At 43.3% G+C, this 24400-nt stretch overlaps 1 protein-coding gene across 1 annotated transcript in view; it reads right to left on the bottom strand.

Annotated features, from left to right (window-relative positions):
- Window positions 1-9546: 9546 nt before the first annotated feature.
- The window catches only part of ZC4H2 (zinc finger C4H2-type containing), a 38758-nt gene continuing 23904 nt past the window's right edge, over window positions 9547-24400 (bottom strand). The window contains exons 4-5 of the mRNA XM_040323953.1: window positions 15065-15227; window positions 9547-10155 (exon numbers count right to left, since the gene is read on the bottom strand). Coding sequence (XP_040179887.1) covers window positions 10042-10155; window positions 15065-15227 — 277 coding nt within the window. The 3' untranslated portion in view covers window positions 9547-10041. The remainder of the gene's footprint in view (window positions 10156-15064; window positions 15228-24400) is intronic.

The following is a 24400-nucleotide window of genomic DNA, read 5'->3' as shown; positions in this document are numbered from 1 at the left end:
GTGGGAGCCCCGAGTGTGTCACTTGCCATGTCACCTGCCACCAGATGCAGATTGTCACTTGCCCCGTCACCTGCCACACATTGCCTATTGTCCACTGGCCACAAATTGCAGATTGTCACTTGCCACGTCACCTGCCACACATTGCGGATTTTCCACTTGCCACAAGTTGCAGATTGTCACTTGTCACGTCACCTGCCACACATTGCGGATTTTCCACTTGCCACAAGTTGCAGATTGTCACTTGTCACGTCACCTGCCACACATTGCGGATTTTCCTAAAAAAAAAACAATGCTCATAACCGTTGTTAACTTGCGTAAACATGGTATGTAAAAGTTGTACGTTTTTCACCATCTGTTTCCAGCGTTCAGAAAAGGTTTTCAACTGCCCTCTGTACATGAACCCCAACAATGTGTAATGTGTGTATTATGTTCTGCTTTTCACTAAAAAGCTATTTGTTCCTTCTTCCAAAGAGATTGTTCCCTCTGTACAGAGCCCATGTGTCAGAGCTCTGGGCTGTGACTGGACATAGCCAATCAGCATTTCTTAGCCAAGAATCATTGGCCAGGACCTGTTGAAAAAGTCCCGTTGTGTCCAATTACAGGTGGCCGCTGTGCCTGTAGGAGCCGCCCGTCCGCAGTACAATGTGGGTGGGCAGATGGTCCTAAAGTGGTTAATTTGACATCTATTGCTTTAAGGAACAACACTATGCAGTGCCCTATTGCCTATTTTCTATCGTTAATTACTTCCCAAGTGATAGTTGTATAATTATAAATAAAAAGTATAAATTACTTTCCATCTTTCTCTTAGTTTTAATTGTTCTTATTGTATTGTTTATTTGTTTCACTGCACAAAGGTCATTGCTTTAAACATTTTAGTTCTCCCAGAAGATGTTACAGAATAATTTTAATATGTGAGCTAGTTTCAGAAAAAAATCTTTAGGTGATAAATAATGTGTGATCTCCACCTAGAGGTGTCATAGTGAACTGCATAACTGAAATCAGGAAAACCCAATTTGGATTCATAAATAACAATAACTGTCACTAGAAATAGTTTTTCATTGGATATGCAATCTATTAACGTGCCAGTTTTTATTTTATTTTACAGGAAAAGGTAATACAAAAATATAATTATGCATTTTTCTTCATATGATAAGCATAAATTGCCCAGGTGCATTAAATGAACCTATACTTTGTCCATACAGGCCAAAGTAATAAGTTACTACTTTGAGCTACTTTCTACTCACTACACACTTTACTACATGAGCTACTATATTTACTAAAAGGTATTGTATAGTATTTAAAGCATAAGGCAGGTAGATAAAAAAATGTAAAGTGGAATTTTGATTGCGAATAGATTCGAGAAATGATGTAAAATCCTTTGCCAAACACATCAAGAGTGTGGCTGGGTTTGCTAAAATTTTTATTTTTGTTTCATTAGGAACCGACTATGAGCCATGAGCTTCCACGGCCCAGACTCAGTCCCCTTTTACACTGAAACGCTGCTAAAACAGCCGCCAAAGCGCCAACCGTTTTTGAAGTGCTTTTTGTGGCGGTTTTCGGGAGCTAGCGGGTCGCTCTTATTAAAGTCACGTGACAAAGTGACCTTAAAAAAACAAAGACCAAATTTACGGCACTTTGGAAGCACTGCCCATTCATTTCAATGTGCAGGGGCATTTTTGGAGCGCTTTTTGCAGCGCTCCAAACACGCCCCAAAGATGCTTTGGGGCATCTTTGGGGCGTGTTTGGGAATTATATATTATTATATAAGGAAAGACGGGATGAACAGCCGCACTCCAAAAAAAACATAAGGTTGTCTTCATTGTAAAAAAATGGATAAAAAGTGCACTACAAAACAAGCAGAACACAGGGAAAACAGCCTATGCGTTTCACACGCCGATTAGTGTTTAGTCATGACTAAGCACTAATCGGGGTGTGAAACGCACGGGCTGTTTTCCCTGTGTTCTGCTTGTTTTGTAGTGCATTTTTTATCCTTTTTTTACAATAAAGACATCCCATCTTTCCTTATATCAATTGCTTTGTGCATTGCCAGCACCCTTGATTTCCTGAACCAGTGCAGATTTTCCCAACACACCCACCTGGAGCGGTTACTCCCTGCCCCAGTGTCAAAGCACTCATTCAAATGAATGGGAGTCAGTTTTCAGGTGTTATTTTTAGCTCTAAAAAGCCTGAAAACTGCCTCAGTGTGAAAGCGGTCTAATGCCTCGTACACAAGGAATTTCCGATGGAAAAAGTCAGACGGAATTTTTTCATCGGATATTCCGACCGTGTGTATGCCCCATCGGACTTTTTCCCTTGGAAATTCCAACGGAGTTAGAAAGAGAACATGTTCTCTTTTTTTTTCCCGCGAAAAAAATTATTTTGGAAATTCGGTTCGTCTGTATAGAACTCAGACGGAGAAAAAAACATGCATGCTCGGAAACAATTCAACGCATGCTCGGAAGCATTGAACTTCATTTTTCTAGGCTCGTTGTAGTGTTGTACGTCACCGCGTTTTTGATGGTCGGAATTTGGTGTGTCCGTGTGTATGCAAGACAGCTTGAACGAAATTCTGTCGGAAAAACCGATCGTGTGTACAGGGCATAATAGTTTGGGACACTGGTAAATGCCTTGTTGGGTCTGCCCCCTAGTGTCCTCATACAACACTACACACTCCATAGGACTCCAGCTCTGTTAGTATACAATAGAGATCACACAAATGAGAGAGAAGGTACCTGGTCTTGTACTGTATTCCAAGATATGGAACACAGGTACAGATACAAGTATGTCAAAATGCCTTATTTTTTTTATACAGTAATTGACAAAGAAATAGATTGATGGACCATGGGACATCCCCAAGCAATGATTGGGGGATAGGCAACAATACTGCTAAATCGCAACAACAGGCCCTTCAACTGAGACATGGCACAAAGCTATAGATGCCATGCTTAAATCCTAACTCCTAAGGGGAGCAAGGGGCAAAATGTCATGCCAGCCAGCAGGACATGACTAGATAATTTAATAACAACTAGAAAGATCATGGGAGATAAGAAGAACACCAACCTCCAGGCTATCTTATCTCCAAGTGGAAGAGGAATCCAAGGAAAGTTACTGCTTCTGATAGAACAGAAGAAGGAAGAACGGATCTTATGATAGTCCTCCTAGAGGTAATTCTGTTTGAAGAGATAATGCTCAAGATGGCCACAAGGTCTTGTAGGAGTCCGAGCAGGTGACAAGGAAGAGCAGCGGGGCACCATAGCATGTCTGGCACTCGGGGTCTGTCTTTACACCACCCAAAGAAAAAAACTGGTTCAAATAAATAAAACTGTGCGCTGTGTGTGCCGCAACAAATTTTAGGCATTGTCAATATGTGTTAACAGTAGGAGGCGCTTTAAGTGGAACTGTATAGTTAAATAACACCTAAGCCTACTCTCTCTATGCTCAGTACATACATAGGCCACAGACATGTACAACACACCTGTTGTATTACAGTGCCTCCCCTCTGGATGAAGGAGCACGGAGGCAACTTTGGACACCAGTATTGTCAGTCTGGGGGGAAGGGAATGTTAGATGTACTAGAAGATTTTAATACACTAACACATTGAAGCCAAACTCCATCAAAAAAGTATACACAGTTACTTTTGGGATAATGATTTTATATAAATAAACGCTGACCTTTGTAAGCATCGCTGCCAGTGCTAAATGGTTTGTCTCATCCCTGTAAGTGCTACATGTGCAGGAGAGCTTGTTCTTTTGAAAAACAACAGACTGACTGGCTAGATCACCAGGTGAGAATAAAAAAAGTCTAAAAAATGCAGCCATTACATCCAAGATATGGTAAGCTGCAATATAATACATGTTTACTTTTCGGTTTAATACCACTTCTATTAACTCACTAGATGGAGCTGTTTTACCAAAAGATTACTGAGCAGGGAAAACAACCTGTCTAAATGAGGATGTAAGAGGAGACTGGTGGGTTTTTCTTTTGGGGGTGGGGCGGCAAACACCCCCCCCCCTCTCTGGGCGGGTGGCGGGGCACTGTATCTCCTCTCTTGATTGGCGGGGGGGGGGACTTTAGTGTGAAAATAGCAAAAATTCATTCACTATCGTCACACAGCTGGGTGAGATAAATTAACTACCCCTGTGCTAGCTTAACGAGAATCCTCATAAGGGCCCTTTCACACGGGACTGATCCGTGATGATCCGCCCCGTGAACCTCCGCTAAGCCAGCGGATGACAGGGCGGTCCCCGCACACTGTGCAGGGACCGCCCTGTCAGATCTCCGCTCTCCCCTATGGGGGCATCAGATGAACACGGACCGTCTGTCCGTGTTTACCCGATCCACTCTGCAGATGGATAGAAAAATAAACATTCCAGGGGCAATTGATAGTGTCAAGAGCATGTTCTCAACAAAATTTTTTTTTGATAAATCAATGGGGAAGATTGTCCTGCTGAAGAGGATGTCTGGAAGACATTAGTACATAGACAATAAAATGTTAGGGGGGGGGGATAAAAACACTCCTAACAGCATGTAGGCACAGCCTTTAGAGTGTTTGGAAAGCAGCAGCTGTCAGGTATTGGATGACAGAATTTAAGGGTTTGAATAGTCTAGCGTCCCATGGGCGTCCTAAATAGAAATATTAAATCAGTAAGAAAGTTTTTCAGGGATAAGCGTACAGGGAAAATAACCCCAAAACTGTCCTTGCTAGAAGGGAAAAAAATCCTGGCCTTAAAGGTTTGGATGCAAATGTAGCGTCCTGCTCCCAAAGATGGGGGCGCTGTTTCAAATTTAAGGGATGTCTGGGCCAATAGATGGGCCCAGACCTGTTGAATTATATACAAATTTGCCTCTGTTCTGGCTGTGGTACTGCCTGGTAGTATTTTCCCTTGTTGCCTGTGGGTGGCGTTGCCCCTGTTGGAACGCAGGTGTACCATGGTGTATTGGGTGTCCCTCCTCGGCAGTGGTAGTGGCGACCCCGCTGTGCATGCTGGGAGGGGATTCTTAAGGGGCAGATGCCGTTTTTTGAGGTCCTTCGCCTCGTGGCCCTCCTGGCGCGAGGTGGGTGTGCGTGATTTCAGTCTCGGGACCACGTTGGTCTGAAGCTATGTTCCTGTCAAGTAGGCCCAGCTATGCTGGCTGGGGCCTATGGTGCTAAAAGGGATCCCAAGCTGTCTGTCCAAGTGGAGGAGGCTCCTTAGCGAAGGAAATCAGGGGAGGAGCTGCCCTGGAGGAGACAAGCAAGGCAAGCTGATGTCTCGGGATAGGCCTGGTAAACTTGTTAAGAAAAAGGGATCCGCTATGCAAGTTGTTTTACAGCCCGCCGGATTGGCTTAAAGGCTCTTTGGCTCTTTGGTTTGGAAATATTGTATTTTTGCTGAGTGGTAATGAGAGGACAATTAGGAATTACTGTGCTTCTGCTGCAAAAGGTAAAGATTAGTACAAGAATGGCCAGGTCCACTGTGGGGGAAGTACCATTTTGTTAAAGTAATTCTGAAGGAAATTTTAAACAACAAAAATGTTATACTTGCCTGCTCTATGGAGTGGTTTTGCACAGAGCAGCCCAATCCTCTTCTTTTTGGGTCCCCCACCAGCGGTCCTGGCTCCTCACACCTCTCGAGTGCCCCCAATAGCAAGCCTCTTGCTATGGGAGCAGGCAATCTCCCAAGCCGCATATGTGTCCATTCACACACGAGCGTGGCTCGGACCCCATCCTCTTCTCATTGGCAATGAGCCAATGAAGCAAGAGAGACCCAGGGGAGACGCTGCTCTCATGCACATTGCTGGATCAAGGTGGGGCCCAAGTAAGTATAAAGGGGGGGGGTGGCTAGGGTGGAAGCTGCACCCAGAAGTTTTTTTTACCTTAATGCATAGAATGTATGTAATGATTTTTTTAGCATTTATATTTGGCTATAGTTATATTTTTAAATTAACATTATCAAAGTACATGATATGGCTCATAAGTACTTCCACAACTTTTTTTTATTGGTCAATTTTGTAAGAAGTTAATAAGAAGAAGAAGAAGCTAAATTTACTTTGATGGCATCTTACTGCATAATACATGGCAGGGCCAGATTTACCTGTGCTGGGAAGCTCCCCCACGCGAGCATCTATTGGGATGCAGCAGCTACATGAAAAGTGACTGCTTATAATTTTACATTTATTGGGGTGCAGGGCCCCAAATTTGCACAATGCTTTTGGATCTGTATGCTCACACCATAAATGTCAGAGCAGCGGCTGTGTCTCTGAAGATGCTACATACCAGATATCCATGGAAGTAATGGCATACAAGGGGATACACATGCTATCCAATGGTGTTACATGAATAAATATTTGGGCATATTAGTTTATGGAAAAATAAAAAAATTATAAAGATATATCCTCTTACCAAGCAGCCCGCCTTAACTTAATGTTCCATTTTTTATTCTTCATATAGCGGAGATTGCCTCAAAATGTGAGTGTCATTAAAACAGCCTTTGTACTTTGGGGCAAATCTCAAAGCCAGATAGAACATCAGGCTGGAAAACGAGGCCTGGGAAATCTCCACCACCTCACCAGCAACCATTTCATAGGAAAAGTATAACTGCCAATAGCTTTGTCATGGTGTAGCTTTACTATGTTGTGTGATGGAGTCACATGGTGCAATGTAGAGTAACATTAGTAGATGCTTTTTCAATCTGAACTTATTCACAGTGACTGCCTTAAAAAAAAGTCATCTAGTAATGTGTGAACATAAAGGAGCCTTTACATATTATCACTGCTCTTCCTCTTTTCCAGATTCTCTGCCTCATTGCTTTAAATTCTAGCAGGATATTCTCAAAAAGCTACATTCTTCTGACCTGAAACAAACACTCCGGCCACCTGACAGAATAGAACACCAGCTATAGCCATGTGCTAATTAGCACACTTTGTTTTTTTACGAATAGATGTTTACTGTGTACCACATCATTGCATGCTATATTTACCGTTTTCAAGGTATCTACCACGCCGCATATATATATATATATATATATATATATACACATATACACACACACACACACACACACACACACACACACACACACACATACATACATACACACAAAAGAATACGTAAAGAACGCAGGAAATCTAGGACGTTTTGGAAAGAGATGGCCAGCATTTACCATACAAAATATGGATTCAACGACTGAGCTTATATTGGAAAGTCAAATATAATTATTGTTCGTATTGCTATTACAATGCTGATGCTGTAAATATTAAGTGTATTTGTGACTACAAATCTTCTTTAACCTGCCTGGCGGTATTCCCGAGTCTTGCTCGGGGTTAGATTTTCCTGCTGCGAGCGGTTACCCCGAGTCAGACTCGGGCTTGCCTCGCTAGATCCACAGGCTTGGTTTACTTACCTTGTCCCTGGATCCAGCGATGACACCGCGCTGTGTGAGCGAGCGGGACCTCGCTCGATTCACACAGTGCCTCTGTGTGACGCCGATCTCCGTTCCCTGCAACGTTACGACGCACGGGAGCGGAGAACGGCGCCAAATTCAAAAAAGTAAACAAACACTTTACATGCAGTATACTGTAATCTTATAGATTACAGTACTGTATGTAAAAAAAACACACCCCCCTTGTCCCTAGTGGTCTGTCCTGTGTCATGCATGTCATTTTATATAATAAAAACGTTTCTCTTTCTCCCTGCAAACGGTAGATTGTCCATAGCAACCAAAAGTGTCCCTTTATGTCAAAAATTGTTTTAGATCAGCTAAAAAACAGCGATAATAAATTATAATCACTTGCAGAATTGTGCGATAGCGATTTGTGGGGAAATTCGTCATAAAAATAAATAAATAAATAATGACAGCGACAATTCTGCAACTGAGCAAATTTCAGTGATTTTGATTTGATTACAGTATTGAATAATTTTTATTATAATTATATTATTATTTGTTATAATTATTTATTATATTATAATTTATAATTTTGTTTTAAAAAAAATGTCATACCCGGGATGCCTATTAGAATCTTGTTTGGTCAGATTTAAGTGAGTTATTTCTGAAAATTACAGGCCTACAATATAAAACGCCAAATTTCCTTGCAAATAATGGTACCGCTTTCAGCATGTTTTTTCTGAAAGAATCATACCGCCAGGGAGGTTAAGACAGTTCACCACTCATCCAAGTGCCTAAGTGTAGCCAAAATCAAAACAGCAAAATCAGCACAAAGTACGTAAAACGTAACATTCAGTAGGATGCCTTGTGCCGATTCCTCCCCATTAGTGAAAATCCTCCTCTATCCAACCCCACATCCTGCTGTAATTTTCTGGTGTAGGGCATATTAAAGTGATTTTAAAGTCAAACTTTTTTCTACCTTAAGTATTAATGTAAGAAACCGGTTTCAAAAAAATAAAAAACACACACAAAACGGTTCCATCCCTAAGCATCACTTGGCTCTTCCCACGGGTCCAGCGCTGTACGTGCTGCAGAACCACTCCTCTAACAGGACACACAGAAAGCAGAAGGGGTCTATGGTTTCTGCTGCTGTGAAACTCCTGTGGGGAGGGTGCAGAGGCGTTGTTTATCAACACTATATGCGTCTATGGATGTATACAGCCTGGCTCGGGAGTGGACGTGCATATGTGCCACCCCCCAGTACCCAGCTTACTAAGGAGGCAGCTGGCGCAAGGAGGAGGTAGGGTATTGCTCTGTGCAATATCGTTGCACAGAACAAGGGAGTGAGTGAGAAACTTATATAGCGCAACACTGAATCGCCTCTGGGCCTCATACACACAATCGAACTTCAAACAAACTTTTCCGTGGATTTTTGTTCGAAGGGAGTTGGCCGTGAACTTGGTATGCATACACACGGCAGGACTTTTTCAGTCAACAAACATGAACGTAGTGACGTAATTGATGTACTATGTGGTTTTTCTGCTCTTTAGTGCCACCCTTTGGGCAACTTCTGCTATTGCTGAGGTTCTGAGAATGCGTGTTTGTAGTTAGGACTTTAGTGTGATGGACTTCTGTACGCACGATTGGACTTTGCTCCATTGGACTTGTGTTGCCGGAAAGTTTGTCTGTTTGCAGAGCGAACATTTGTCCGATGAAAACCGAAAAAGTTTGTCCGATGGAGCGTACACACAGTCAGATTTTCAAAAAAAAAAAAAAATGCTCATTTTGAAGTTTATTGTCAAAAAGTCCAATCGTGTGTATGGGCCTTAAGTGAAACATCTTTTTTATTTTAATGCAAAAACAAACATCCTTTAATTACCACAACTAAAGGTGCTGTCACAGGCTCTCATCAAGAGAGACCAACTTTGACTGTCCTTTCCTCCCACCTGCTCCATTAAAGAAGCCCTTGTAAAGCTTCTCTCCATTCTGATATCCTGTATCATTCACAGAAGCTGTAGTTCGGAAAAAGGTGGACACTACCAACAGACGAATCAGAACAAGGGACACATCCCACTGACTGTAACATGTCCCCTGTGCTGATTTTTCTGTTTGTGAATTTGGCTGTACTTAGGCTTTAAAAATGACTTATTGCTTTACAATTACACACAAACACACAATACATTTTCTATGAACAGTCTCCATTTTATTTAACTGACCCATTTGCTTACTAGAAGCGTGAAACTGAAATGCTGGAAAATAATTAAAATTAATTTGTAGCAGTCTTTTTGTGTTCTGTAATAGCACAGATATCCTCTGCTAGCAATGGAAAGCTTTGTTCAGAGAGCATAAAAGTGAAAATAGCACCAAAACTTCAATAATTCATTTTTGTTTCTCTTTAACAAAAAGGTACAACAAACACTGGGAATGTAGGATTGTGGCAAAGTTACAGCAAAACAGCAGCCATGTTAGTTTTGGCTTTAATTAGCAGCTTGGTTTTACTTTGTAACTGTGCTCTCATAATGAAACAAGCCCCGTTGTGCTTACAACACATGAAATATAAAACACCACACGTTTAGTTCAAGTTTGCACAGGAACTGGGGCAATCACGATTACATTAGTACTAGAGAGAAGTCAGGGTAAAGGAGTATTTGGGCTTGAAGCAGGAATCAGGTCATTCTATTCATCCTGTTTCCGTTTTGGCTTCTTTGGATTCCGAGAACGGCTTTTTGCTTTACACAGCGGGCAGATTGGTGCATTGCGATGTATCTGCTGGTGGCAAGATAAGCAGGCCTGGAAAAGAAAATATAAGAGTAAGTACCATTTTAAAAGAAAGAAAGTCACATCAATACGAAAAGAGAAGAAAACAGAATGACCAAAACAGTAGTTATAGAAATTCACCCATTTGGGACTGCAATGAGACTATAGACATCCAAATGTAAAATGCTCCTTGCCATGAGAACGGAAATTAACCTTGCAGTAGAGAACCAAGAAAGTTTACCTGTGTGTATTCCAAGTTCTCAGACTCGCTATTCAACAGAAAAATTACTATTAATATTGTTAAGTTAAGTGTTTGTAAACCTCAGACATTAAATATGACAAAACATATCCTTCTATAGTGTGTACTTGTATCAATTAAGACAGGGGCGTCCAAACTTTTTTCAAAGAGGGCCAGATTTGATGAAGTGAACATGCATGAGGGCTGACCATTTTGTCTGACATTTTTTAAACCATTAAAATTCTGTCTGTGTTCGTCCGAGCACTAATACACGGCCAGGGAATTTGGGGGCCCCAAGCAAAATGGGGGCCCCCCAAGCACCCCCCCCCGCATGCAAAGCCCAAGTTAGCGCTACACTATTTTTTTACACCCATGTTCTTACTCCCCCCCCAGTCCCTATGTTTTTCTATTCTCACCTCCCCTTCTTTCCTGTTGGCTGCCACTGTAGCGTGGCCAAGCTCCTCTTTCTCCTGTCAGTCCAGTGTTCTATCATTATGGGTCCCCAGTCCCCTATCAGATAGTGCCCGGGCTGGGCCGGGTACCGTGCGGTACAGGAGATTCAGTTTCCTGTGTTCCCGGCCGGACTGAAAAGAAGTGAGCACTCAGTGCCGGACTGACAGGACTCGAGGAGGAAGGAAGAGGAGCTTGGCCACGCTACAGCCTGGAAAGGGGAATTTGGGGGCCCCAGGCCAGCTCGGGGCCCCAAGCAATTGTTTGTTTTGCCTGTCCTGTAGCGACGGGCCTGTTCACGGCCCAACAAGAATTCTCTTGCCTTTGTGGCTGTGTGTGGTGACAATGAGCTTGGGCGTGTTATTTGGAGATTATATATATATATATATATATATATATATATATATATATATATATATATATATATATATATATATATATAAAATATCTTTTGTGCCCCAATGAATCCCTGAGCCCCGGTCAGGACTAAGGATGAGCTTGGGCGTGTTATTTATACAGTGGGGATCGAAAGTTTGGGCACCCCAGGTAAAAATTTGTATTAATGTGCATAACGAAGCCAAGAAAAGATTGAAAAATCTCCAAAAGGCATCAAATTACAGATTAGACATTCTTATAATATATCAAAAAAAGTTAGATTGTATTTCCATCATTTACACTTTCAAAATTACAGAAAACAAAAAAATGGCGTCTGCAAAAGTTTGGGCACCCTGCAGAGTTAATATCTTGTACTGCCCCCTTTGGCAAGTATCACAGCTTGTAAACGCTTTTTGTAGCCAGCCAAGAGTCTTTCAATTCTTGTTTGAGGTATCTTTGCCCATTCTTCCTTACAAAAGTCTTCCAGTTCTTTGAGATTTCTGGGCTGTCTGTCACGCACTGCTCTTTTAAGGTCTATCCATAGATTTTCAATTATGTTGAGGTCAGGAGATTGTAAAGCCCATGGCAAAACCTTCAGTTTACGCCTCTTGATGTAATCCCCCGTGGATTTTGAGGTGTGTTTAGGATCATTATCCATTTGTAGAAGCCATCCTCTCTTTAACTTCAGCTTTTTCACAGATGGCATCAAGTTACCATCCAAAATTTGCTGAAATTTTATTGAATCCATTTTTCCTCCTACTCGTGAAATGTTCCCTGTGCCACTGGCTGCAATACAACCCCAAAGCATGATTGATCCACCCCCATGCTTAACAGTTGGACAGAGGTTCTTTTCATCAAATTCTGTGCCCTTTCTTCTCCAAACGTACCTTTGCTCATTCCGGCCAAAAAAGTTCTATTTTAACCTCATCGGTCCACAGAACTTGTTTCCGAAATTAATCAGACTTGTCTATATGTTCATTTGCAAAGTTCAAACGCTGATTTTTGTGGTGAGGACGTAGAAGAGGTTTTCTTCTGATGACTCTTCCATGAAGACCATATTTGTACAAGTATCTCTTTATAGTGGAATATTGTACCACAACTCCAGTGTCTGCCAGATCTTTCTGGAGGGATCGTGCAGTCAAACGTGGGTTTTCAATTGCTTTTCTCACAATCCTGCAAGCTGTTCTGTCTGATATTTGTCTTGGTCTTCCAGATCTTGCTTTAACTTCCACTGTTCCTGATGACTGCCATTTCTTAATTACATTCCAAACAGAGAATATTGACATCTGAAAACGCTTTGCTATCTCCTTTTAGCCTTCTCCAGCTTTGTGAGCGTCAACTATTTTCAGTTTCAGTTTTCTAGACAACTGCTTAGAAGAACCCATGGTGCTGATTGTTGGGGCAAGGTCAGATGAGTCTGGGCATTTAAAACCTTTGAGATTGACATCACCTGGTCTTCCCAGACGATGATTGAGAACAATCCATGACACTGGCAGGTCTCAGCTTTGCAAAGGGGGCAGTGCATGCTATAAATTCTGCAGGGTGCCCAAACTTTTGCAGACGCTATTTTTTTGTTTTTTTGTGATTTTGAAAGTGTAAATGATGGAAATAAAATCTAACTTTTTTTGACATATTATAAGAATGTCCAATATGTAATTTGATGCCTTTTGGAGACTTTTCCATCTTTCCTTGGCTTCGTTATGCACATTAATACAAAATTTTTACCTGGGGTGCCCAAACTGTCGATCCCCACTGTATATATCAAATTTATCGACACCCATGAATGCAGCCTAATCAGTGCCCATCTGCAGCCTCACCATTGCCATGAATTCAGCCTCTCCATTACCATGAATTCAGCCTGATCGATGCCCATCTGCAGCCTCCTAGGGGACGAGTGCCAACATATTACATACAGGAGAATCTCCTGTTTACTCGGCGGCCTCTTTAATACAAAGTCCTGCCTCCTATGATAGACAGAACAGTCCTCCAATGGCAGCCCCAAAGACGGGACTTCCTTTTACAGAGGCGCCGAGTAAACAGGAGATTCTCCTGTATGTAATCTGACGGCACTCGTTCCGCCCCATCCCTGTTCCCACCGAGGCAGCGCTGATAAATACAGTATATATCCTAGGCTTCTGGGGTCCCTCGGCATGATAGACAGAACAGTCCTCCAATGGCAGCCCCAAAGACGGGACTTCCTTTTACAGAGGCCGCCGAGTAAACAGGAGATTCTCCTGTATGTAATTTGACGGCACTCGTCCCGCCCCCTCCCTGTTCCCACCGAGGCAGCACTGATAAATACAGTATATATATTTTGTGGCCCTGGGGGCCACAAAAGATATGTATCCAAATTACCAGGGGGGCCACATTAAATCGGAATGCGGGCCACAACTGGCCCGCAGGCCGGACTTTGGACATGCCTGAATTAAGAGAACTGTACATTCTGCCAGTTGCTACATTACTCCGCTATCAGCATGAATCCCTTCTGACAAGTTTTCCTGACACCAAAAGAAAAAAGGTGACAGGGGAGGGAGCTCCATCTGATTGACAGTCTTAGCGCTGTTCCTGTGTGCTGTGTCAAGGGTGTGCATTCCCTCTGAACAGCTCTCAGAACTCTCCTCACCGAGCTCTGTGCCACCTGTTTTGTGACGGCTCAAAACTTTATAAATTCTGGACCTTGAACGGCTGTAGTGGAGAGAATAGTGCAGACAAACAGGTGCAACTTATGTATCACCTGAGGCCAGTCGATTCCATGGGTATATGCAAGGGTTTACAACCACTTCAAAGTGATACTAACCTGCTCTGTGCAATGGTTTTGCACAGAGCAGCCCAGATCTGCCTCTTTTCAGGCCCCTACTCGATGCTCCTGGCCCTACCCTCCTGCCAAGCTGAGCCGCCTCTCTGTGTGTCCCTCTCTCTTTTTTTATTGGCTCACTGAATTTGATTGACAGCATCAGGAGCCAATGAGCCGTGTGTCTCAGCCAATCAGTGGGGAGAGTCCTGGACAGCTGGGTCATGCTGGATCGAGATGGGGCTTACATAAGTATTAGGGGGGCTGCACACAGAAGTTTTTTTTATCTTAATGCATTAAGATTTAAAACCTTCAGAACCACTTTAAGTGACAGATACTAAGGCTTGACCAGGGTATCTAAGCTTAAAAGAAAAAAAAAAAAGGCAAGGAAAGGGTTAAAGAACAAGACTTATGGTAGTGAAAAAAAGAAAGAAAGCCAATTTAAAGCCTCTTACTAAAGAAACTAGTTTACTTGGGCCAGCTTAGCCCAAACAATTTAAAGTCACAAGAAACGTGGAGTTAGGCTTTCATGCCGCGTACACACGATCATTTTTCGGCATAAAAAAAAAAACGTTTTTCAGCATGTCCAAAAAACGAAGTTTTTTCAACTTCATCATTAAAAAATGACATTGCCCACACACCGTCGTTTTTAAAAAATGATGAAAAAAGCATGGTGACGTACGACGGCACTCTAAAGGGAAAGTTCTATTCGCCTTTGGGCTGTTTTAGCTGATTCTGTGTTAGTAAAAGACGATTCGCGCTTTTCTGTCTGTTACAGCATGATGAATGTGTTTACTCCATTATGAACGGTAGTTTTACCTGAACGAGCGCTCCCGTCTCATAACTTGCTTCTGAGCATGCGTGGGTTTAAAAACGTAGTTTAAGCCCACACACGATCGTTTTTTACAACCCGAAAAACAAAAAAAAATTCAGAAGCCGAAAAACGATGTGAAGCCCACACACGATCATTTTAAAATGACGTTTTTAAAAACTGATCGCGTGTACGCGGCATAAGAACCTACCTGACATTACTTGTCTGAAAACAAAGATAGACTTAGGAAAAAAAATAAAAAAAATAAACAGGATACCTTCATGGGAGGTGGTTGTTGCCGGAAGGTGGCCGTCTGTCGGGTGTCCTGCTTTCTAGCTACTTGTAGCTGTTGCGCTGCTGCAGCTGCTGCTGCAAGGGACTCTGGTATGGGGGGTTCCTGGGGCTCTGTTTGCCATTCAGCTTTCTGTTTTTCAAAGTAGCTGCAAAAAGACATAAGAGAAGAAGCATTTAATGATGTACTGTAGAAAAAAAAAAAATTATAGAAAAACAGGGATTTAAAAAGGCTTTTGCCAGTGCCTGAGATTTTATTATGGGCAAGTAAATATTACAAATGTGTTGTGGTGGAGTTTTGTAATAAATGGAACGTTCAAATAGTTTGTAGACTGTGCATTAGGTATATCATTTTCCATATCTTGGAAAAAAAACAGTGGTGTGCAATAATTACAGCAATTAACCAGAAATTAAGCTTTCATATACTTAGTGTGTTTTTTTTATGTCACAATGTAGAGAATAAGATTTCCTATCATCTGTGCCCAGTCTTGCCACACAGAGTTAATCCAGCGCTGAGCAATCCTCTTTTTATTGTTCAGTGAAATAAAACAGACTTCCAGATAAAGACCAAAGTCCTTGCTTGAGCGACAGGTTATTTACATATCTTGTGCACTGGGGGGGCGTGGCCAGGACAGGCATGTGAGAGGACGCATCTCTCATAGCTCCCGGCGCTGATCCGGTATCGATCCTCCCCCAGCCACGATTCCGGTTCACCACCACCATATGCTGAACGCCCGTGCTCCCAGGATCATAGCGGTACCACCACCGGCGCTCTGCACCAGGGGGATGACCCGCAAAGGACAATCGGAGGCAGCGGGGATGGAAATCCAAGATGGCGCCGCCGCGCTGGCTGGGAAAGGGACGCCTCGTGGAGCGGACAAAACGGGGCCCAAACACAGCAAGACTGCTAAGACCCAGGGTAAGGACCCCCACATATCTTGTGCACTAGCTTGCAGACATGCACAGCTTCTTGTCTATGTATATTCTGATGGCTGCTTACACTGAACTGTGGATCACCCCATATTTTTAAAACATTTAATCAAAACACAGGAAAGACAGCCAATCCTGGGAGAGCTGGACGGGAGAGGAGAGGAGGAGAGGAGAGGGGGGATGTGAATTGTGCACTTTACAGAAGCTGTGCATGTCTGCAAGCTAGTGCACGAGATATGTAAATAACCTGTCACTCAAGCAAGGACTTTGGTCTTTATCTGGAAGTCGGTTTTAACTTTAACTAGTCTAGGCTGCTGAAGACTAAATTCTGTTTTACCACAGGTTACTGCACACCACGATATTTAATTTCCCCAGTAGTTTAGAATTTTCGTATGGTTTGAATTACACATAAGAACAGAAAAAAGTCAGTAAATTCACTCTCTGTAGTGTTGCTCTTTTTGGCAAGCTTAAAAAGGAACACTAAAGGTTCCCGTTTAAAAAAAAAAAAAAACACACAACACAACACACACGTTATACTTGCCTCCACTGTGCAGCTCGTTTTGCACACTGTGTCCCCTATCCTGGGCTTCTGGGGTCCCTCGGCTACTCCCCGCATCAGCTAACCCCCTTCATGGGAAGCGCTCTCCCAAGGGGGCTAGCATGCAGGCGCGCTCCTGTGATACAGCCGCCGACTGCATCACACGGCCCCGCCCCCCCAGCGTGCCGTATCATTGCATGCGGTTGACAGCAGCGCGAGCCAATGGCTGCGCTGCTATCAATCTAGCAACACTAGCCAATCGACAGCCAGACTCCGAGAAGAGGACGCCGGGGGAGGTGCACAGCAGATTCGGGGCTCAGGTAAGTAAAATGGGGGGGGGAGGCTCCGTTATTGCCAGGTTTTTTTCACCTTAATGCATTAAGGTGAACAAAAAAAAAAAACCTTTACAACCCCCTTTAAAGTAGAGTGTTTATAGTAAGAAGTCATTTATAACAGGGGAAAGATTAATAAATGTTGTTGCTGAAAATATAAACTGTCATGGTGCTTTTGGGAGCTAGGATTAAAGTGATATTAAAAATTAACAAACATGTTATACTTACCTGCTCTGTGCAGTGGTTTTGCACAGAGCAGCCCAGATCCTCCTCTTCTCAGGTCCCCTGCTGGTGCTCCTGGCTTCTCCAAAGGCCCCCATAGCAAGCAGCTTGCTATGGTGGCACTTGTGCTTGCTTGCTCGCTCCGGAGCCCTGCTCTATGTGTTCATAAGACATGCAGAATGGCCTCGCCCCCTCCTCATTAGCGGTGATTGACAGCTGGGGGATCCAATGGTTCCCGCTATAGTCTCTCAGCCAATGAGGAGGCAGAGACCTGGGACAGCAGCCACTTTTGTGCACATCGCTGGATCGTGATTGGGCTCAGGTAAGCATTAGGGGGGTCTGCGGAGGTAGCTGCACACTGAAGGTTTTTTAACGTCATGCATTGAATGCATGACGGCCAAAAGGAAAATAAAAAACCCTCGGCCTTTAGAACCACTTGCCGACCAGCCACCATCATTATACGACGACAGGTTGGCGCGTTCCGGGGGCGCAGAACAACATGGCGCCGTGAGCAGTTAGGACGGCAGCAGCAGCGGCTCCATGCTCCCGCTGAGTGACTTGATAAAAGGATTTTGAAGCGAAACTTACCCCGATCTGCTGCTGGATTCCTGCCCTGTTACTGCCTGCTGGTCTGCTTGGTGTGCCTGGATGTTTGGCGGCGAGGAGTTCGGCTGAAGGGGGAGAGGTGCTTCGGGCACCATCCGTGCAAAGTGTCGGAGTTTGGCCGGGGAGGTCTACGGAGAGCGTGCGCCGCGCTAGGGGGTGTGTCCGTGCCTCTGGTGTGCGGTGGTCGGTATCCGGACCCCTGGATGTCCTCGGGTGTAGTGCCAGCTGATGAGGTGAGGTGATCGGCTATCGGGGGGAGTGACGGAGGAGGAGGAGGGAGCCGCTGGGAGTCCGCAAGCACCACACGAGGTCTCGGTGGGTGCCGCTCCAGACGCCGACGCTGGCCTCGACCTTGCCTCAGACGAGACACTGTGGGGGGTGAGGCACCCGGGGCCATAGAAAAGGGCCAGCTAGACCAAGTGAGTGAACTGTATCCAAGCCCCATCTGTCTCCACAAAAGTCCGTCCTTACTAGGTCTGTCCTGGAAAGTTGAAAGTGTGGGGGTAGTAAGGGGAATGAGACTGTCTTTTGGCTATGGCATTGAACTGATACTTTGTCCTACCTTGGTAAAGGGAAAAACGCTGGCTACAATTGCATAGAAAACTGATGTCCTGCTGTTATTTTGCCAAAGGAGAAATGCCGGTCATAACCACATAGAATTGTATTACTGGAGTGATATTTTACTATTATCCTGCCAAAAGAATAATGATGGATACAATCTCATAGAATTGTTATAACCGCATAAAGCCTATTTCACCTCTGTCACTCGGTTAAAGGAATAACGCTGGGTATAATCGCATAGAACTGCTTTACTGAAGGGGCATCTGGCTGTTCTCAGGTCGAAGGAAAATGCTGGCTATAACTACATAAAACTGCACTATTGAACTGATGTCTTGCGGTCTCCTGTTAAAGGAAAAATGCTGGGTATAATCGCATAAGAATAGTATTGGTGAACTGATATCCTGCTGTTACCTCGTTTCTTTGTTTTGTGGCTACAACGGCATAGAATTGCATTACTGAATCGATACCCTGCTGTTATTTTGCTAAGAGAAAACAAGCTGGGTATAATCACATAGAACTGCATTTCTGCATTTCTGAAGTGATATTCTGCTGTTATCCTATTAAAGGAAAAATGTTGGCTATAATCGCATAGAATTTTTACAACCGCATAAAGCTTCGATCATCTCTGTTACCTTACTAGAGGAAAAATGTTGGGTACAATCACATAAGACTGTATTATTGAAGTGAGATCTGGCAGTTATCCTGCTGAGGGAAAAGTGCTGGTTATAAACGCATAGAAACATATTCCTGAAGTTATATCTTGCTGTTACCTGGCGAAAGGAAAAAAGTTGGCTGAAATTGCATAGTTTCGTATTACTGAATGAGACTGCTATCGGGGTATTGCATTGCAGCCAGTACTCAGTTTTGAACTTATATCCTGCTTTTACCTTTTTAAAGGAAAAATGGTGGCTTTAATCACATAGAATTGCATCTGTAAACGGATATCTTGTTGTAGGGAAAAAAAAAAAAAATGCTGGCTATAATCGCATAGAATCGTATTATTCAACTGATATCGTACTGCTACTTCATTACAGGAAAATGCAGGTCATGATTGTATAGAACTGTAGTACTGAAGGGATATCTGGCTGCCACCGCGCTAAAGGAAAAAGGTTGGCTTGAATTGCTACAATCGCATAAAGCTTTTTGACACCTCTGACACACACTCTGCCAGCTTACGTCGGTATCTGTCTCTGTCAGTCTCTGTCACACACCCTATCGCTGTGTGAGGGGTAGACAACCCATTAGTACACGTCTTTTATTAGGCCCTATACTTAGGGGTTGGATAAAAGGGTAAAGATGGTGCGAAAGGCCCCAAAAAACACACAGGGAGGGGGCCCAGGCCGCAGCACAATAAGGTCATATCTCGTGTCTGAAGGACTGGACCAGACACCGGAGAGCCCTAAAGGAGACGGGGAGAAGGGCATAGCGGGGACACCTACAAAGAGTAAAGGACACACTGAAGGTGAGGTCCTAGGGAAAAAGGAGAAAAATAAAGATAAAGATCAATCTACAGGAGTAAAAGACCAGAGTAAAGTCCCAAAGACCCCCGAGAGTGTAAAACAACCCAGTTTATTTTTTGATACCTCCCCTGAAGATACTCAAGCCCCACCAACTAAACAGGACATGATGGACATGACAGAAATGATATTACGTTTAGAAAGAACCATTAAGGGGGAAATGGGAGCAACTAGAAAAGATATACAGAGTGTGTTACAGAGAGTGGAAGGGATAGAGGAACAACTGGAGGAACAAAAAAATGCGATAACAGAATTGAGAGATAGAGCTGATATGGACTGGGTAGAAATAAGAAATATCCGATATAAACTAGAGGACCAAGAGAACCGCAGTAGAAGAAAAAATTTACGGATAAGAGGCCTCTCAGAAGAAGTTAAAGACAAAGAACTGGGGGAGGTGCTCCGAGGGATATTTAATACAGCCTTAAAAAGGGAGGAGACAGCCCCTATGCATTTCGAACGGGTCCACAGAATACAAAAATCATACAATACGCATAGGGACCTACCAAGGGATACTATTGTAAGATTTCTAGAATATAACCAAAAAGAATTGGTATCTCAAAGTACAAGGAACTCTGCTGCTATGGAATACAAAGGGGTTAAACTACTTGTGTTTTCGGATCTGTCCCAAGAGACATTAGTACGGAAAAGGGCATTGAAGCCATTAACCAGTTACCTGCAGACAAAGGACATTCCGTATAGATGGGGGTTCCCAGCCTGTCTGTCGGTTAAGAGCCAGGGGGTATCAGCGGTTATCCGCTTTCCTGAAGATATAAAAGAATTCTGTAACAGGCTGAATATCCAGCATATGCAGATAGAGAATTGGGAAAAGAGACCCCCGGCCTGGAGAAGATGGAGAGAACAGGACTGGAATAGGGCATAGACTATCAAGCCAAATTTTTTTTTTTTATGAGGGGGGCTCTCTCTGGGGGTGTGGGGAAGGGGGGGTGGGATGACTGAGGACAGAGAGGGCGGGTTTTTGGGTCTCCCGGTATCTGTGGGGACTAACTCCCGCATCTCTCCTCCTCATCTCCCATTCCCTTATTTCTTTCTGGTGTGTTAAAAGATCTCAGTAAGTGTAGCGCCCAGAGGAAGAATAAACGGAAGTCACTGGGGAAGGGGAAAAACATGGAGCTGCTGTGCCGTCCTTGGACCAGGGGCCGTCCCTTTTTTTTATAGGTGACGGGGCCTGGGAAATGGGGGGTCATAGTAGACATCCCGAGGAAAAGCTCACTTGGCAAGGGGCCTGGAGGGGCACAGACCAAGTGAGTTTTAGCATTGAAGTACAATGCGTTGGGGGTGGGTTGGGAGAGGGAGGGGGGTATATGTTGTGTATGTGGTCTCAAGATATTTTGATTAAGACTCTTTTTTTGAAGGCTATTAGTGTGATGTTGAGTAAGGAGTATGGCCTAGGTGTCTTATATATTGAGAAAGGGCGTGGAGTCTCTCATATCCTGTGGGGGAACAATAGGTGCTTCCTATTTGGAAAAAAGGGTGGAAAAAATAAAAGGGAGAAATATAATAAATGGCGGCATTAAAGATTGTCACGTACAATGTACGAGGGTTAAACAGCCCAAGTAAGCGGTATCAAATACTACAGGAGATGAAGAGACTCTCGGCCAAAATAGTGTTCCTTCAGGAAACCCACCTAAAAATAACATCAAAAACTAGATTAAACTCAAAGGATTTCCCCATTTGGATTCATAGCTATTCCCCGAATAAAAGGGCAAAGGGAGTCGCAATAGGGCTCGATAGAAACACAGGGTTCTCTCTAGAAGCCACAGAGGTTGATCCCGATGGAAGATACCTGTTTGTCAAGGGTACAATTATGAATAGGAGGTACACATTGGTAAATGTGTATTGTCCTAATGTAAGGCCAGCCGTCTATCTGAGAAAGATTTTAAATAAATTAGAAGGATTCAGAGAAGGTATGGTGATTCTGGCAGGCGACCTAAACTTTGTATTTGACCCCCTATTAGACACTCAACCGATCTCATTGAGATCGGAGGGGAAATATCTCAGAATGGTTAAACATAAATTATATCAGATGCAAATGGTGGACGCCTGGAGAATCTTCCATCCAAAAGATAAGGACTACACATATTTTTCAGGGGTCCATGGGTCTTATTCAAGAATAGACCATGTCCTCCTAGATCATCGGCTGCTTGAAGGACTGACAAGGATAGAAATAAAATCTATAACACTGTCAGATCATGCCCCAGTGGTACTATCCTTAGACGTAGGGGAGATCCCGGATGGGTGTCCAGTGTGGAGATTAGACGAGTCCCTAATAAATAACACCAAGACAGCCGATGATCTAGGTAGGGATATGAGTACATTCTTCAAAGAAAATGATATAGAAAACATCGATCCAGCCACGCTCTGGGAAACACACAAGGCATATGTGAGAGGGCGGTTGATAGCAGAGAAAGTCAAGAGGAGGAAGATTAGACAGGTACGGAAACAAACATTATTAGAAGAAATCCAGGTCCTCGAATGGAAGCATAAAAAAATACAGGCAGAGCAGGTTCTAAGGGCCCTAACTAGCAAGAGAGAAGAGCTCCGGGACCTCCTGGAGCAGGAAACGAAATGGATCTTTAATAATGTGAATAATAAATTCTATGCTCTAGGTAATAAACCAGGGAGTCTGCTAGCAAGGACCCTAAAACCAAGAAACACACTGAACTCTATTCTGAAAATAAAAGATAGAAACGGGGAAATGAGACACTCCACTAGTGAGATAACTAAAACATTTTGTGATTACTACCAAAACCTATATAATGTCAACAAGGGGCAAGGGGAAATAGAAATTCAGAATAGAAGGGAAAAAATTAAACAATACTTAGAAAAGGTGAAGACCCCAGGCCTAGCAGAGGAAGTAATAAGTGACTTAGAGAAAGAAATAACAAAAGAAGAAATAAGTCAAGTGATTAGGAGCATCAAAATGGGGAAAAGTCCCGGCCCCGATGGGTTTACGTCACTATATTATAAAAGGTTTGGGGAGATACTAGTGCCTTTTTTTCAGAAGTACATGAACTCAATAGGGGGGGGCTTGGCAATACGTAAGGAATCTCTGAACGCTCACATAACTTTGATAGGGAAGGAAGATAAGGACCCCTCCTTGTGTGCCAGCTATAGGCCGATATCTTTAATAAATGTGGACATAAAAATTTATTCTAAAATTCTTGCCGAGAGAATTAGGCCGCTCTTGACAGGCCTGATAGATAACGATCAAGCAGGGTTTGTACCCGGGAGAGAAACGAGAGAAAACATCTTAAGAGTAATATTTCTGTTGCAAAAAGCTAAAAAGAACAAAGAACCAGTAGTATTCCTGTCTCTAGACGCCGAAAAGGCATTTGACAGGCTAGAATGGGAATTTATGCTTGCAAACTTATCCCATATAGGATTTGGTCCAAGTATGCTGAGGTGGATAGGGGCTCTGTATTCGGATCCCTCGGCTAGGGTGAGGGTGAATGGCACCCTTTCTGATAGCTTTTCACTTTGTAATGGAACCCGGCAAGGTTGCCCGCTTTCGCCTATCCTATTCGTCCTGTCATTGGAGCCTTTATTGGAAACAATACGGAAGAATCAGGACATAGAAGGGATAAAACTAGAGAGAAGAGAGCACAAGATATCCGCCTTTGCGGATGACATGATGCTATTTGTATCTAACCCTAGGGAGACACTGCCTAAAATAATGGCGGAATATGAACAGTATGGGGAGATCTCGAATCTCAAAATTAATAGAGACAAAACGGAGATACTAAGTATATCATTAAGTCCAAAGGATCGTAGGGAATTGGAGGGGCTCTATCCATTTAAATGGAAGCAAAGGAGGGTGAAATATTTAGGTATATACTTGTCCTGCAAGGAAAAGTGCTTCTATGAAGACAATTATATACTACTACTGAATAAGGTAAAATCAGACTTAAAAGGATATAGGATAGATAGAGTATCATGGTGGGGAAGGGTGAATACTATAAAAATGATGATTTTGCCTAAAATTCTTTATATTTTTCAAACACTCCCGATAAAAATCCCAGAAATATATTTTAAAATCCTGGATAGGATAATAGGAGGTTTCATATGGAGGGGGAAAAAGCCGCGTATAGCAGTGGAGACTCTGATTAGATCTAAAGAGGAAGGAGGAATACAGCTGCCAGACTTCAGAAGGTACTATGAGGCGGCAGTACTGAGGAGGATTACAGATTGGGCGCAGGGGGAGGGGGGAAGTAAAAAAAAGTGGGTAGAAGTCGAAGAAAGTTTAAGTAAGAAAGAGCTGGGAAATATAATATGGGTACCGAGGCAATATAGAGGACTACCCCTGGACACTCCAGTAATAACAAAAGAAACTTTTAGAATATGGGATAAGGTCTATAAGAAAAATAAATTGCCCTATAATAGCCCGCTGTTGCCGCTTACAGGTACGGATTTCTTTCCTCCTGGCAAGGAGGGGGGATTATTCCGGAAGTGGGCAACTTCAGACACTCCAAGATTAAAGGATATAATAAAAGGAAATGAAGTGCGCCCGGTGGGGGAACTTCAAGAGAAATACGGACAGTACCCAGGAGATAGGTGGAGACACAGACAAGTCCAACATTTTGTCGGCACTTTGTCGA

Source organism: Rana temporaria, chromosome 9 (genome assembly GCF_905171775.1).
Source record: "Rana temporaria chromosome 9, aRanTem1.1, whole genome shotgun sequence".
NCBI classification, from domain to species: domain Eukaryota; kingdom Metazoa; phylum Chordata; class Amphibia; order Anura; family Ranidae; genus Rana; species Rana temporaria.
Note: the sequence above shows the minus strand (reverse complement) of the source record. Positions and strands in the feature narration are given on the sequence as shown.